This window comes from Athene noctua, chromosome 8 (assembly GCF_965140245.1).
Source record: "Athene noctua chromosome 8, bAthNoc1.hap1.1, whole genome shotgun sequence".
NCBI lineage: Eukaryota > Metazoa > Chordata > Aves > Strigiformes > Strigidae > Athene > Athene noctua.
In genome coordinates this window covers 12407129-12420135 of record NC_134044.1, presented here as the reverse complement: position 1 = coordinate 12420135, position 13007 = coordinate 12407129, and the positions used below count along the sequence as shown (strand labels likewise).

At 37.3% G+C, this 13007-nt stretch overlaps 1 protein-coding gene across 6 annotated transcripts in view; it reads left to right on the top strand.

Moving 5' to 3' along the window:
- Positions 1-13007, top strand: part of TRIP12 (thyroid hormone receptor interactor 12) — an 82099-nt gene that overhangs the window by 49750 nt on the left and 19342 nt on the right. For all 6 annotated transcript variants that reach the window (XM_074912713.1, XM_074912712.1, XM_074912710.1 and 3 more), the window contains 18 exons: positions 279-362; positions 1723-1818; positions 2785-2933; positions 3260-3295; positions 3383-3478; positions 3872-3964; positions 4095-4256; positions 5762-5830; positions 5949-6114; positions 6781-6898; positions 7040-7196; positions 7504-7657; positions 8167-8395; positions 9145-9263; positions 9886-10093; positions 11204-11304; positions 11429-11603; positions 12003-12144. In XM_074912713.1, coding sequence (XP_074768814.1) covers positions 279-362; positions 1723-1818; positions 2785-2933; positions 3260-3295; positions 3383-3478; positions 3872-3964; positions 4095-4256; positions 5762-5830; positions 5949-6114; positions 6781-6898; positions 7040-7196; positions 7504-7657; positions 8167-8395; positions 9145-9263; positions 9886-10093; positions 11204-11304; positions 11429-11603; positions 12003-12144 — 2354 coding nt within the window. The remainder of the gene's footprint in view (positions 1-278; positions 363-1722; positions 1819-2784; positions 2934-3259; positions 3296-3382; positions 3479-3871; positions 3965-4094; positions 4257-5761; positions 5831-5948; positions 6115-6780; positions 6899-7039; positions 7197-7503; positions 7658-8166; positions 8396-9144; positions 9264-9885; positions 10094-11203; positions 11305-11428; positions 11604-12002; positions 12145-13007) is intronic.

Below are 13007 nucleotides of genomic sequence, written 5' to 3'. Positions count from 1 at the left end.
TCTAAGGATACAGGCAAATCTGTCTGAAAGGAAATTTGCTGATCTAGCTGTACTTTTTTGTATTATCTTGTGTTGATACAGCCTCTTCAGCTTTTGGAAAGTGTTAGACCTGTAGACTGGTCTAGTCAAAATGACAATTGTACAGAAGTATGATGGTGGCAGGGTTAAATACAGAGCACTCTTCTGATGGTGGACACTTTGCTTGATGATGGAATTGATGCAAATTTATAGTTTTAAAGGCACTATAACTTGCAGTAATCTCTATTTTATTTATTTAGCATCTAGTTCTGTTGCTGGGGCTGTAGGTATGACAACCTCTGGAGAAAGTGAGTCAGATGATTCTGAGATGGGAAGACTACAAGGTATAAAAGTTGTTATTAATTTACATTAATTTGTTTGTAGTCTATAATAGCTATACTTACCCAAATTCTGTATTATATTTAGTGGGAAGGCTGTATTTTTGTTTTTCTGTCTGTGAATGTGTTGCTTTGCTTACAGTGGTTCTGAAGTATTGAGTTTACAAGCCTTAATTTACTCAAGGTGCGAGAATTTGGAAGTGATATCTGGAGGGGGGTGGCATAGTGTCCTTACTCATTTACATGGTGTATAATATACTACTATTGATGATTTTTCAGGAGGAGGTGGGGGGAAAGAACTGAGAACTCAGTCCTGTAAGAGTGTGCAAGCTCAAATATGAAAAGAAGTCTTTGCAAGAATGTTTTCAGTTGACAGGCCAGGTTAGGCCTACTGTTACTCTGCCTGCTTCTGGATAACATTTTTTGTGCTTGTCATAGATACCCACGTTGCTGTAAGCTTTGACCAAACAAAATCTAGATGTTCTTAAAATGCTTGCTTTTGTGCTTGGGCTAAAGGATTCAGGTCTCTCAAAACCTGAGAGTACAGGCAGGTATAAACTCAGATTGCATGTCCTGCAACTGTTCTAATGATTTTACCACTACATTGCAACAAGTTTGAGATCATGATCTCCATTGCAAATGACAAATTTCAGTTAATCTGAGTATTTAATGTGGAAATGAGTGCTGTGTCACTACCAGTTCGCTTGCTTATAGTTCTCAGTGAGCATAGGCATGCATTAGGAATATTGAGCTAAATTGTTTTTCACTATTAATTGTTACTGCATTGTTCAGTAGTAGTCATGGTTGCTACAATAAAAATCAGAATCACCCACTTAGTCTAGCTGAAGTAACACTACTGAAAAGTGTTTAAGAACAAAAACCTAATATCTAGCAGAAATTCTTCCCTCTCCTCATCAGCAAATAAAGCTGTGAACCCTTTTGTCACTGTCATTGTTTTACATTAATAGTGCCATTCTGTTCCTGAAAATGTGAAGATAAACTTACAACCTATTTTATGTAGTTTGAGATTTGAAATTAGTTTGGTGTATCTGCTATTCTAGATCTAGACTTAAAACAATTTAGTAGACCAGACTTCTCCTGTGAAATATATAACTCTGGAATCTCAGTGGGTGACTTCTTAAAGGGCCTTAATGCTCTGATGCATAAAAGATTAGTTATTTGTTCCTAAAGGTCATTTTTTTGGTGTTTTTTAGAAATTGAGGTAGCTGCAGTCATCTAATCTTAACTCTTCTTTCGTAAAGTATCAAAATTCTAGTAGTCTTAAATTATAGCATCATGGAATTTAAGCTTTTAAAAATATATGTAGAAGCTTTGACAATGGCTGTTATCCTCTGTTTGCTTTTAGCTCTATTAGAGGCTAGGGGTCTTCCTCCTCACCTGTTTGGCCCTCTTGGTCCTCGGATGTCGCAGCTCTTCCACAGGACAATTGGAAGTGGAGCTAGTAAGCAAAGTTTGTCTAATTTGACTTAATTCTTTCCACTTCCAGACTAGTAGAATTCAGCCACTAGTAAAATCTAATATTTGTATTAGCTTCTTAGTTTAATATAATATTTTACATGTTGAACATATGTATGTCATGATAGTACTAGACCACTGGTTAGCGATATTAATTTGCTTGTCTTCCTACAAGGAAGAGAAATTTGTTTAAGCCATATTTCTTTTCTTTTTTTTGGGGCATCTTAATGTTCCCTTCTAGGTGGGGAAGGGAGGGTTCTTGCCTTTTCACCCCTTTTATCTTTTTCTTTTGCATGATGGGCTGCTTAACCAAAGATCTCTCCAACCCCCTTGTGTTTTGCTAGCTTCAAACAAATGCTTTAGCTAGTTTTAAAACTATTAGTAGATGTCAGTTCTAAGGTATGTTGTTTATAGTTTCAAAAGTGTCTTGGGTTTCAGACAGAAATAATTTCCTTCAGACAGTGCGTCAGAACATGGGTCCTTAGTCTTATTCCACCATGTCTGCATTATGCAGCTGGATAAGATGTGTATCTTCTAGTCCAAGTCTGTTTAGCTTCCCAGGAGAGCCAAAGGCAGCCTGTTACACTGCTTGCTAAGAAGAGGATGGGGTTTCATGGGTACTCCATGTGCTGTGTTATGTAGGGGGTGTGCTGAAAAGTCCTTTGCTTTATAAAGGTGAAATGGTGTGGGTTCTGGCACCTGCTGTAGGTTGGCAAGATGGCTATGGTGAGCAGTGTGGACTCCCTGTGCTGACCAGTCTTCACTGGAAAGACAGCCAAAAGTGAGATTTTTGCCTCCCTTCTTATGACAGGGAAAGGAAGTGAAACTGCAAATACAGAGGAAAACAAACTATCTCTGGTCTTCCACTCTGGCAGAAGTATAGCATAACAGTTCCCTTGAACACTTATGTTTTCTAATATCTTCTTTCCTAATCTTTTTTCTGAATATCTAGGTTCTAAAGCCCAACAGCTTTTACAAGGTCTCCAAGCCACTGATGAAAGTCAGCAACTTCAGGCAGTGATTGAGATGTGCCAGCTGTTGGTCATGGGGAATGAAGAAACGTTAGGAGGATTTCCAGTCAAGAGTGTTGTACCAGCTTTGGTAAAGATTAAATCTCATAATTTTATAGGAGGATATAATATTTCACTCAATATCTGGCTTAAATCAAATACTCTTAATTTGTTATATATTCTTAATTATATATGTGTGTGTATGTGTATCTATATATCACATTATCTGACTTTGAGGGCATGTTTCACTAAATTTTGATAGCCCTATTAATTCTTTAATAATTGAGAATAGGTAGTGGCTCTCTTCAAACTTTTACCAAAATCCAAAGTTCTGCATCAAAAGCTACAATGTGCCCTTTTTAATGTTGATATCTAGATACTTTTTACTGAACTAACACCACTTTTTTAAAAAAACAGATAACGCTGCTGCAGATGGAGCACAACTTCGACATTGTAAGTGATTTTTAATGTTTAAGAAATCTTTTGAAATTGAGAAATGTATCATCTGAACTTAAGAACAAATATCTATATATTTAATAGATGAACCATGCATGTCGGGCCTTAACATACATGATGGAAGCACTTCCCAGATCATCTGCTGTTGTGGTAGATGCAATTCCTGTCTTCTTGGAAAAGGTAAATTTAAGTCAAAGCAGTGTTAAACTCATCTGAGGGGATTTTATCTTTTGATTTAACTTTACGATATACCATTAAGGTAATGGCTTCTTTTCATAGCTTACAGGATAACATGTAATCCATGAGAAGCTTTTAGAAACAGGTTTACTCCTTGTTCATACCCTTACTGAAAAGCACTGTCTGATTCACTGAGAACTTTCTGTCTGATTGGTGTTGCAAAGATACTGTCTTACTATACAAACTTGGAGTAGCTGTATAGCTGATCTAGCAGTGCAGCTGTATTAGCATATGTGTCTCAGTACGGGCTAACTGTCCAAGTCTTAATCAAGACTATTATTATTATTTACAAACTAGTTTAAAAAATGATTGACAAGCTTTCTTGTTTTCCTGTAGCTGCAAGTTATTCAGTGCATTGATGTCGCAGAGCAGGCGCTTACAGCCCTGGAGATGTTATCACGCAGGCATAGCAAAGCCATTCTGCAGGCAGTAAGTAAAAAAGAAACCATTTTTACCTCTACTCATTCTACATCTTGGTGATCTTCTGCGAAGATGAAATAAGAAAACGAATTTCCGTGATTTTTAACAGTACTGAGTGAAAATGTTTATTTTATTATAGGGTGGGTTGGCAGACTGTTTGCTGTATCTGGAATTCTTCAGTATAAATGCACAGAGGAATGCACTAGCTATTGCTGCCAACTGCTGCCAGAGTATAACACCTGATGAGTTTCACTTTGTGGCAGACTCTTTGCCACTGCTTACACAAAGGTTAACCCATCAGGTAAGGAGCTATTATAAAATGGAAAGTTTAGTATAAAATTGCCTCTAGATATCTCATTCTTTACTGTGTATTCTTTGCCTTTGCAATGTGATAATTGCCTTTAAAGTTTCTATACTGTCAAGTTGTGATATAGTGGGTCTGTAGTCCTTGTTGCCCATCTGTAAGAGGAAATCCACTACCATTACTGTTGTTTTTTCTTAATGGGTTGCAAGGTTCCTTCCCACTTCAAACTCAGAAAAGCTTCAGTTTCAATTTTTGTGTGTGTTTTTTTTGTTTTTTTTTTTTTTTCATTTGACTTTTTGGGAGAGCTTACAGCTTTTTAAAAAGAAAGTTCCTACTCTTGCACAATAGTTTGAAGTGATGAATCCTAAATCATGGGGCTTCTGAGATCTGCCCATCCTGCAGTGTTGCTATGTTCATAAGTGAGCACTCGCAATGACTATTGCACCACAAGAGATTTGGACTTTCTGCTTGGTTGGCAGTTCCCTGTTAAAAAGGTGAAATAATTTTGTTCCTTAACAAATGCTACTAAATGGAAGTCTTCAGGTAATGTTTTTGTGTATTCTTGTGCTATTCTTAATTTTGCCAACATCTTCTTGCTGAAAGACTACTTGAATCTTTGAGGCAGCTTCACAGAAGTCTAAATGTCAGCTTTAGATGGTGCTCTGGAAACAGGAAGCACCCTTCTCAGCAGCAGTTGGGTCAAGTACTGACTCCTGCTCTCTGAAGAGAAGCTACAGCCCACAAAAGTAAGGTTTTAAGAAATTTTGAAGTGGAGTTTTCCTTGCAAAACAAGTCTTGAGTTAGCCTTCAATAGAATAGTTGAGGTTGGAAGGGACCTCTCAGTTATCTAGTTCTAACCCCCTACTTCAGCAAGGTCAGCTAGAGCAGATTGCCTAGGCCCATGTCCAGCTGAATTTTTTTTTTTTTTTTTAATATCTCCAAGGATGGACACTTAACCTCTCTGGGAAACCTCTTCCACTGTTCAAACCACAATAAAAGTGGTTTATTATGTTCAAATGAACTTTTCTAGTGTTCAAACAAACTTAATGAGCTATTTTTAGAACAATTGTGGTATCCTTCGATTTGCTGTCTTGGCTGCGCTGCATGCTATAAAAATCAGGCTTCATGTAGCTTGTAGAACAGTAGCCTTCACTCCTGCTTATTGTCTGTATCTCCTGTTGGTTTGGCTTTGTAGCTCTCTTCCCTTTTGTTTCCTCCTTGTAGAATCCAAAAAGGATATTATAGATCCATTTATTCATCTCTAAAGGTATTTGTGTTGCAAGTGTGAGGTGTTTCCCAGGGAATATACAGGAGCACAGCCATATCAGGAGGTCAGTTTAGACGGTATCAATGAATTTAAAATTCAGAGCTGTAATATTCTGTAAAATGTGATTCAGCTGGCCTTTTTAGAGAAATTTTATGAATGCCTCAAAATGACAGGATAATCTAAAGCAAGTTAAATTACTTTAATTCAAACAAATACTTAACTTTTTTTATAATAGGACAAGAAGTCTGTTGAAAGCACTTGTCTCTGTTTTGCACGGCTAGTGGACAACTTCCAGCATGAGGAGGTAAGGGTGTGGGGTTTTTTTGGGTGGATTTTTGTTTCCTTCTCTCCCTCAGTTCCTCCTAGGGGCTTACTTTTCAAAGTCAAACTAATGTTTTCAATTTTGCTGTTCCCTCCTAAAGAATTTGCTCCAGCAGGTTGCTTCCAAGGACTTGTTAACAAATATCCAGCAACTCTTGGTAGTGACGCCTCCTATCCTGAGCTCAGGAATGTTCATCATGGTGGTGCGCATGTTTTCCTTAATGTGCTCCAATTGCCCTACACTTGCAGTCCAACTTATGAAGCAAAGTGAGTTCTTACCCTTTCATATTCTGGGGGATCTTCGCTTGATTATACAAATACTGTGTTGTTCTTGTTTTTCTTTCTCTGCTCTATGCTTCTTCTGGGATACAGAATTTAGTTAATCTTGTTGAAAGTTTATTTTCCAGAGGGGTTTTTCTCCCCTTTCCTGCCTCTAGGTGTTGTCATTGGAGTGCTTGCCTGATTTTGAGTCTGTATTAGCTGCAGATTACTCTCATTCCAACACAAGTTGAATAATTCTTTTTGCAGTCTTTACCAGGTGGGGGAAATATGTGATTTAAGGAGTTTTTCTAAGGGAAAACATGGAGACGTAACTGCTGTGTAGCTGTCTTAGTTCTCACTTGTTTTCTTCTTTCCATCTTCTAAAATTTGACTTGTCACTTCAGCTGCCTTATGTTCCCCTGTTTTCTTTTGTGCCCTGTATATTGATACATGCCTTAAAGGAAAAAAAAAAAACACCTAAACACCCAAAAAAAGTCCAAACCTCAGACCTAAGGAAACACACTTTTCTTATTATGTTCAAAAAGATGGCTTTTGTCTTACTATCTACTATCTGTTTGCTTTGGGCAGTGACTGCCTCTTCTGTGTAGTGTCCAACACAAAATGGAGTTTATATTTTTATATAGGCAATCTCATGAATAATCATTTTTGTAGATATTGCAGAAACGCTTCACTTCCTTCTTTGTGGAGCCTCAAATGGGAGTTGTCAGGAACAAATTGACCTTGTTCCACGAAGTCCTCAAGAACTTTATGAGCTTACTTCTCTTATCTGGTAAGTTAATGCAGCCCTAGGTTTTGAGTCTGGTTGGTATGTTAAAATCCCTAACTTCTCTAAAATGAAGGCAAACAGTTTTCAGCCTAGATGGCCTTACTGTATATTTCTAGTAAAATACTGTTTTAATGTTCTTTACAGTGAACTGATGCCTTGCCTGCCAAAAGAGGGAATCTTTGCTGTTGATACTATGCTAAAGAAAGGAAATGCGCAAAATACAGACGGTGCAATATGGCAGTGGCGAGATGACAGGGGTCTCTGGCATCCCTATAACAGGATTGATAGTCGAATAATAGAGGTAGCACTTCCACACATTTGTGTGTTGATGTTTTTTAATTATGCATGTGGCCGTATAGGAAATTGAGTGCTTGCTTCATGGCTTTGAATGTATTGGTCGTCTTTCTGAGTAAGAAATACATGAGTTTCCTCAAACCTCCTACTCTTAACAGTGCACTGTTTTGGTATTCAGGGTGAACTGCTTAGTCACTGTTCTTACTGTTTTTGTCAGTCATTGATTTTCCTATCGTGTTGCCCCTCTCCTCACTTTTCATATAGTTTCCTATTTGATAGGGGTTTCTTAACTTTGAACTCTTTCTTGGTTTTAGGCAGCTCATCAGGTTGGTGAGGATGAGATAAGCCTGTCTACGCTTGGGCGTGTTTATACTATTGACTTCAACTCTATGCAGCAAATAAATGAGGATACTGGAACAGCACGTGCCATTCAGCGAAAACCAAACCCTTTAGCCAATACAAACACTAGTAAGTACAGTTTAGGAGACACCTGATGTCTCTAGCTGTAGTTAATTTATGCTAGGTTATGCAACAATCCAATTACTTAGCTGATATTTCTTACGGTTTCTGTGGAACATCAATCTGATCTGACTTCTACAACGCAGCTCAAACTGTTGAAATGCATTCTTTATAACATGTATACTCTTTTCCTGGAAACTGAAAACGCATTAAACTGTGGGTGGGGAGTAGAGCTAGGGCTGTTCCTGATGTGGGATTTCCTAAAAGTTTTGTTCATACACCTTTTTATTTAACAAAGGCTTAGTACCATACAGAAATATATATGAAAACTGAAGAAAAAAGATACAACTCCTTGAAAGAGGAGGATTTGTACCTAAGTTCTTGCAATCAATTCTACTTCTGGCTCTTAAATGATATCTTTTCAATTCAAGAGCTAAAGTAATTAATCTTTAACAAAGTAATCTTCAGAGCAGAGATGCAAACAACTATGCAGTGGTTTCTTGTGCAATTTCTCACAGGTGGACATTCAGAATTGAAGAAGGATGATGCTCGAGCACAGCTAATGAAAGAGGACCCAGAACTGGCAAAATCCTTTATCAAAACGTTGTTTGGTGTTCTTTATGAAGTATATAGTTCTTCAGCTGGACCTGCTGTTAGACACAAGTGCCTTAGAGCAATTCTTAGGATAATTTATTTTGCTGATGCTGAACTTCTGAAAGATGTGCTGAAAAATCATGCTGTTTCAAGGTGGGTTCATTAACTGTTGTGAGTGAAACTAATTTTGAGCTTAACACTCAGACATGTGGCGGCTTTTTCAAAAAAGAATAATATTTTCAGGGGAAAATTATACTTTAAAATTCTTATTTATTTTCCAAAAGCTGAGGCTGCCAGCTCTTCATGATTTTTTTGCATTTTAGATTTTTCAATAAGTGCCAACTCTAGGCATTCTTATTAGAAACTTAGATTACCTGTATGGCTGTGTGTACTAGTAATGTCTACTATTACCGTTTACTGTTTTCCTGGTTTCTAAGACTTGCCTGTAAACTTTTCTGAGGGCAAGATGACTTTTGATTTAATACAGTGTGAACAGTAACAGACTCTCATTGCATTCAACTGGTAAGTTCTGTTTGTGAAAATTCTTCTACATGTTATACCATAAAGTTACAGATCTAGATAAAATTATGCAATTAGAAAATAAACTGACTAGTTTTTCAAAGGCAGTACCAGATTCCAGAACACCATGTTCTTTAAAGAAAGTAAACTTTCTCTTTTCCTTTATGCCACATGTTAAAATGTTGTAAAAGTGGTTTAGATGGGAAGAGGACTTTTTCAGTCATTTTACTTGTAGCTTTTACAAAAGCACAATAAACTTTGTTTGCTTTCAATCTTCAGTACTATGTATTCAAGATGAACTGGCTTGATTTTTTTTTTTTTTTTTTTCAAAAAAGCAGAAAAATGAAAAGGCAAATCTAATTCTAATAAATTATCTGTTTTAGTCATATTGCCTCCATGCTGTCAAGTCAAGACCTTAAGATAGTAGTTGGAGCCTTGCAGATGGCAGAGATTTTAATGCAAAAGTTACCTGATATTTTTAGTGTTTACTTCAGAAGAGAAGGTAAATCCTTGTTTCCTTTTTTAACATCTTTAGTATTCTAAGTGTGTGTGTATAGAATCCATATACTTTATCCCTCACTTTATCTCCCCTAAGCTGTAAAAAGTTAATACTGTTCTTTAATAATAAAGACAAATCCATGCAAGCTATCATCATATGACTAGAGAAGAGCTGACTAAGTCTCTGAAGGAGACAAGCTTGTTTTTTCTGAATCTGAAACAAGTTTATACAGGCTTCCTAGGTGCTAGCAAACATATTTAGGTTGAAGATGGCTTTCTGAAATTACATGGGTAGTATTACTGGACAAAGCTGATGAATCTTTAGTAGGAGGTCTTTGTTCTAATCCACTGGGGATTTGGGGGTTTCTTTAGCTACTGTTTTGCTGCTGTGATTAGTTTTTTAAAACTATGTAGTTAAACTTTTTGAAGAAATGATTGAACTGCTTTTAAAACTTAGTATTGATGGGTAGGGTGAGCTGATGCTGCCATAGTCCAAAGTAGAGGTTCAAATAACAGACTTCTGCCTTTTAAAACATCTTTGTTCTTGCTGTACTCACTCCCCCTGAAAAAAACAAAACCCCACAACCAAACCAACCCACCAAACAAAGACTTCTTCTTTTGCAAAGGGGTGATGCACCAAGTGAAGAACTTAGCAGAATCTGAGGCTTTGCTAACAAGCCCACCAAAAGTATGCACTAATGGATCAGGAACGCTGGGTACCACTACAACAATAAGTACTGGAACAGCCACTGCTGCCAGTAATGCACCTGCAGATTTGGGCTCTCCCAGCTTACAACACAGCCGGGAGGATTCTTTGGATCTGAGTCCACAGGGGTAAGTGCACTTCTTGTTGTGAAAAACAATCTATTGGGATGTGTTTTGGGTGGGAATATTTTGGAGGGGTTTTGGTGGTGTTTGGGGGGGGTGTTTGTGTCTTTTTTTAAGTCTTGACTGACATGGGCTGCTACACTGTATCATCTGCATTTTGCTGTGGTATTTTCCTCTAAGGTTCTAAAATGGGATGGTGTTGAAGCTATCAGTGGGTAGTTTTGATACATTTTATATGAAATGTTAAAACCCCAACAAACTAGTCACTTGATAATTATGATGTAATGTTATGAAGCAATTTGCTGTTTGGGGAGAGGCTGGAGAATGCCAAGACCAACAACTGTAGTCTCATGTAACCCTTGAGGACAGAGTGTTTCTTTCAGAGAAAAGATAGCTATGGTGTGTGGTTCCTCTCTGCTGGAGACAGGAGGGGGAAAAATCATCCTTAAGTTATTTTGTTGGAATGCAACCATTTTGAACACTTGAAGAATTAAAATCTCTTGTAGGAATAAATTATTTTGGTGTTACACAGTTTGTCTTTAAATGTCTTTAAAGGTTTGTCTTTAATGTATTGGCATAATAAGGAAGCTCACTTTAAACCAGAATTGAAATATGTGAGCTTGGAAAGTATAGGACTTGGTGCTGGAAACACCATAAATTGTTGAAAATTTTGATAGGGGCTTTGACAGAGGGAGGCAGGTCGAATATCCAGTGTCTTTTGGTGTTTATTTAGCAGAGATTTGTGGATTTTTTTTTTTTTCTTCTTAAGGTTATTCAACTGAGTAACCAAATGGCTACACAAATAAAACCTTGAAAATTATGAGAAACCTTTATTTAGAGGCACTTCAGGCTGTTCTTTACTTCACATAGTAGAAGGGTGACAGCAAGTCGAACCGCTTCTTTCTGGATGGAGTAGTCACTTTGTCCTTCCAATTAAAACAGAGTTGAGATGTGTTCTCCCAGCAATCATTCTTCCCTTGTAACTCCTTGTTATGAGATGGAAACTTTTTATAATTCTTGAAGAAATAGCTGGCAGATGCATCTTAAACTGAGGGATGGGTATGCATATGAATTTGGTGGATAGAAACATGTTACTTTATTTTTAAATTTGGACAGACGACTGAGTGATGTCCTAAAGAGGAAAAGACTGCCAAAACGAGGGCCAAGGAGACCAAAATACTCTCCTCCAAGAGATGATGACAAAGCAGACAATCAAGGTAAATCATTATTAAAATGTAATACTCTTATTTCCTTTTAAATTTAAAAGTAAGCTTATAAGATGTCAAAAGTGCTAGCTGTAATAACCTGTTATTCTCTCAATTTTGTCTTTGCTTCCTCTAGCTAAAAGCCCTACTACTACTCAATCTCCTAAATCTTCTTTCTTGGCAAGTTTAAATCCTAAAACATGGGGAAGATTAAGCACACAGTCCAACAGTAATAATATTGAACCAGCACGAACAGCAGGAGTAAGTGGTCTTGCAAGGGCTGCATCCAAGGATACCATTTCCAATAACAGGTACAGACACAAAACATAAAAATACTTGTAATGTGATGTAGACTTTGAGGTGCAGCTAATCTCTTATGATAAGCCATCGGGTAGCACCTATCAAAGAAGCTTGAGCTTAACCACTGTTAAATAACTCTGGAAGAAGAATCAAGAAGTAAAAGTAGAGGAAAAAACCTCTTTAAACTATTAAGTAGCATGCTGGGGAACAGTTGGAGAACTGGGAAAAATGGTGCAAGAAGTAATCTGTAGAGAATGGACCTTTACTGGGTTGGAGTAAGAGGGAAGAGTTTTTGTCTGTGACTGCTGTTAAACATGGGGAAAACGATACTCTGGATGTGCTTTTACTTGCAGCGTTGGAGCATGGAAATGCTAAGTGTGGCTGAATGTCTTTTGTGTGCTTCTTTACAGAGAAAAAATTAAGGGCTGGATTAAGGAGCAAGCCCATAAATTTGTAGAACGTTACTTTAGTTCTGAAAACATGGATGGAAGCAATCCTGCACTAAACGTATTACAGAGACTTTGCACTGCAACTGAACAACTCAACCTCCAGGTTAGAAATGGCAGTCTTGGAGTATGGGAGTAGGTGTAGAGGCAGTAGAAGTATTTAGGAGGAAGCTAGACCGTTTTAAACTGCATAGCAAATACTTTAAGCTTAGGTTTTGTTACCGTAAATGATGATATGGTATTTCTTCATTTGCAATGGTTTGCTTGGAATATTTTTACTATTAGTATATAAGCTCTGACACATATAACTTTAAATCACTAGTATTAGCACAGGTATTCTTGATTCCTAGCAATGTGACACCTACATACCATTTTATTCCAAACTTTAAAATTCTGCAGTTAAATGTTAGGGATTGACTTTATACCTAAAGAAGAAAACAGATTGTAATAAGAACTTTGGGGGTGGGAGGGTGGTGAAAGTAGCGGTAGAAAGGATAAAAGAAATACAGATTGGGTTGAATCTATAGCATCTCAAGAACTTGACCCTTGCTTCTCAGATAGTTGTGATCCTTGATAGATTGTCTAAACCTGTAAGTTCTAAAGTAGTTAAACAGCTGAGCTATGTTTTGTGCTTTGATCTAAGCAATCCTTAAAATATGAAACTTAGCATCCTCCTCTCTCCCACACAGATGTCATGTAAAATATATACTGATCTGAGGATTTTTAGTGTGGTGTGTTTTATAAACATTTTGGAGCTCATGTTTTCACTGCATGAGACAGAAATAGGACCTTGCATTTCTCTTATAATGGGAAATATGTAGATGTTGTCTGTAGTGTCTACTCTTGACTAAAGAAATTGCTTATCCTCAGATTATTTGCCCTGTCACTGTTTGTACTGAGTTACTGTACACTCCAGACTTCCCCTGCTTTTTGCTCCCTTTAGAGCTTTCTATGCAGTAGGAGAAAAAA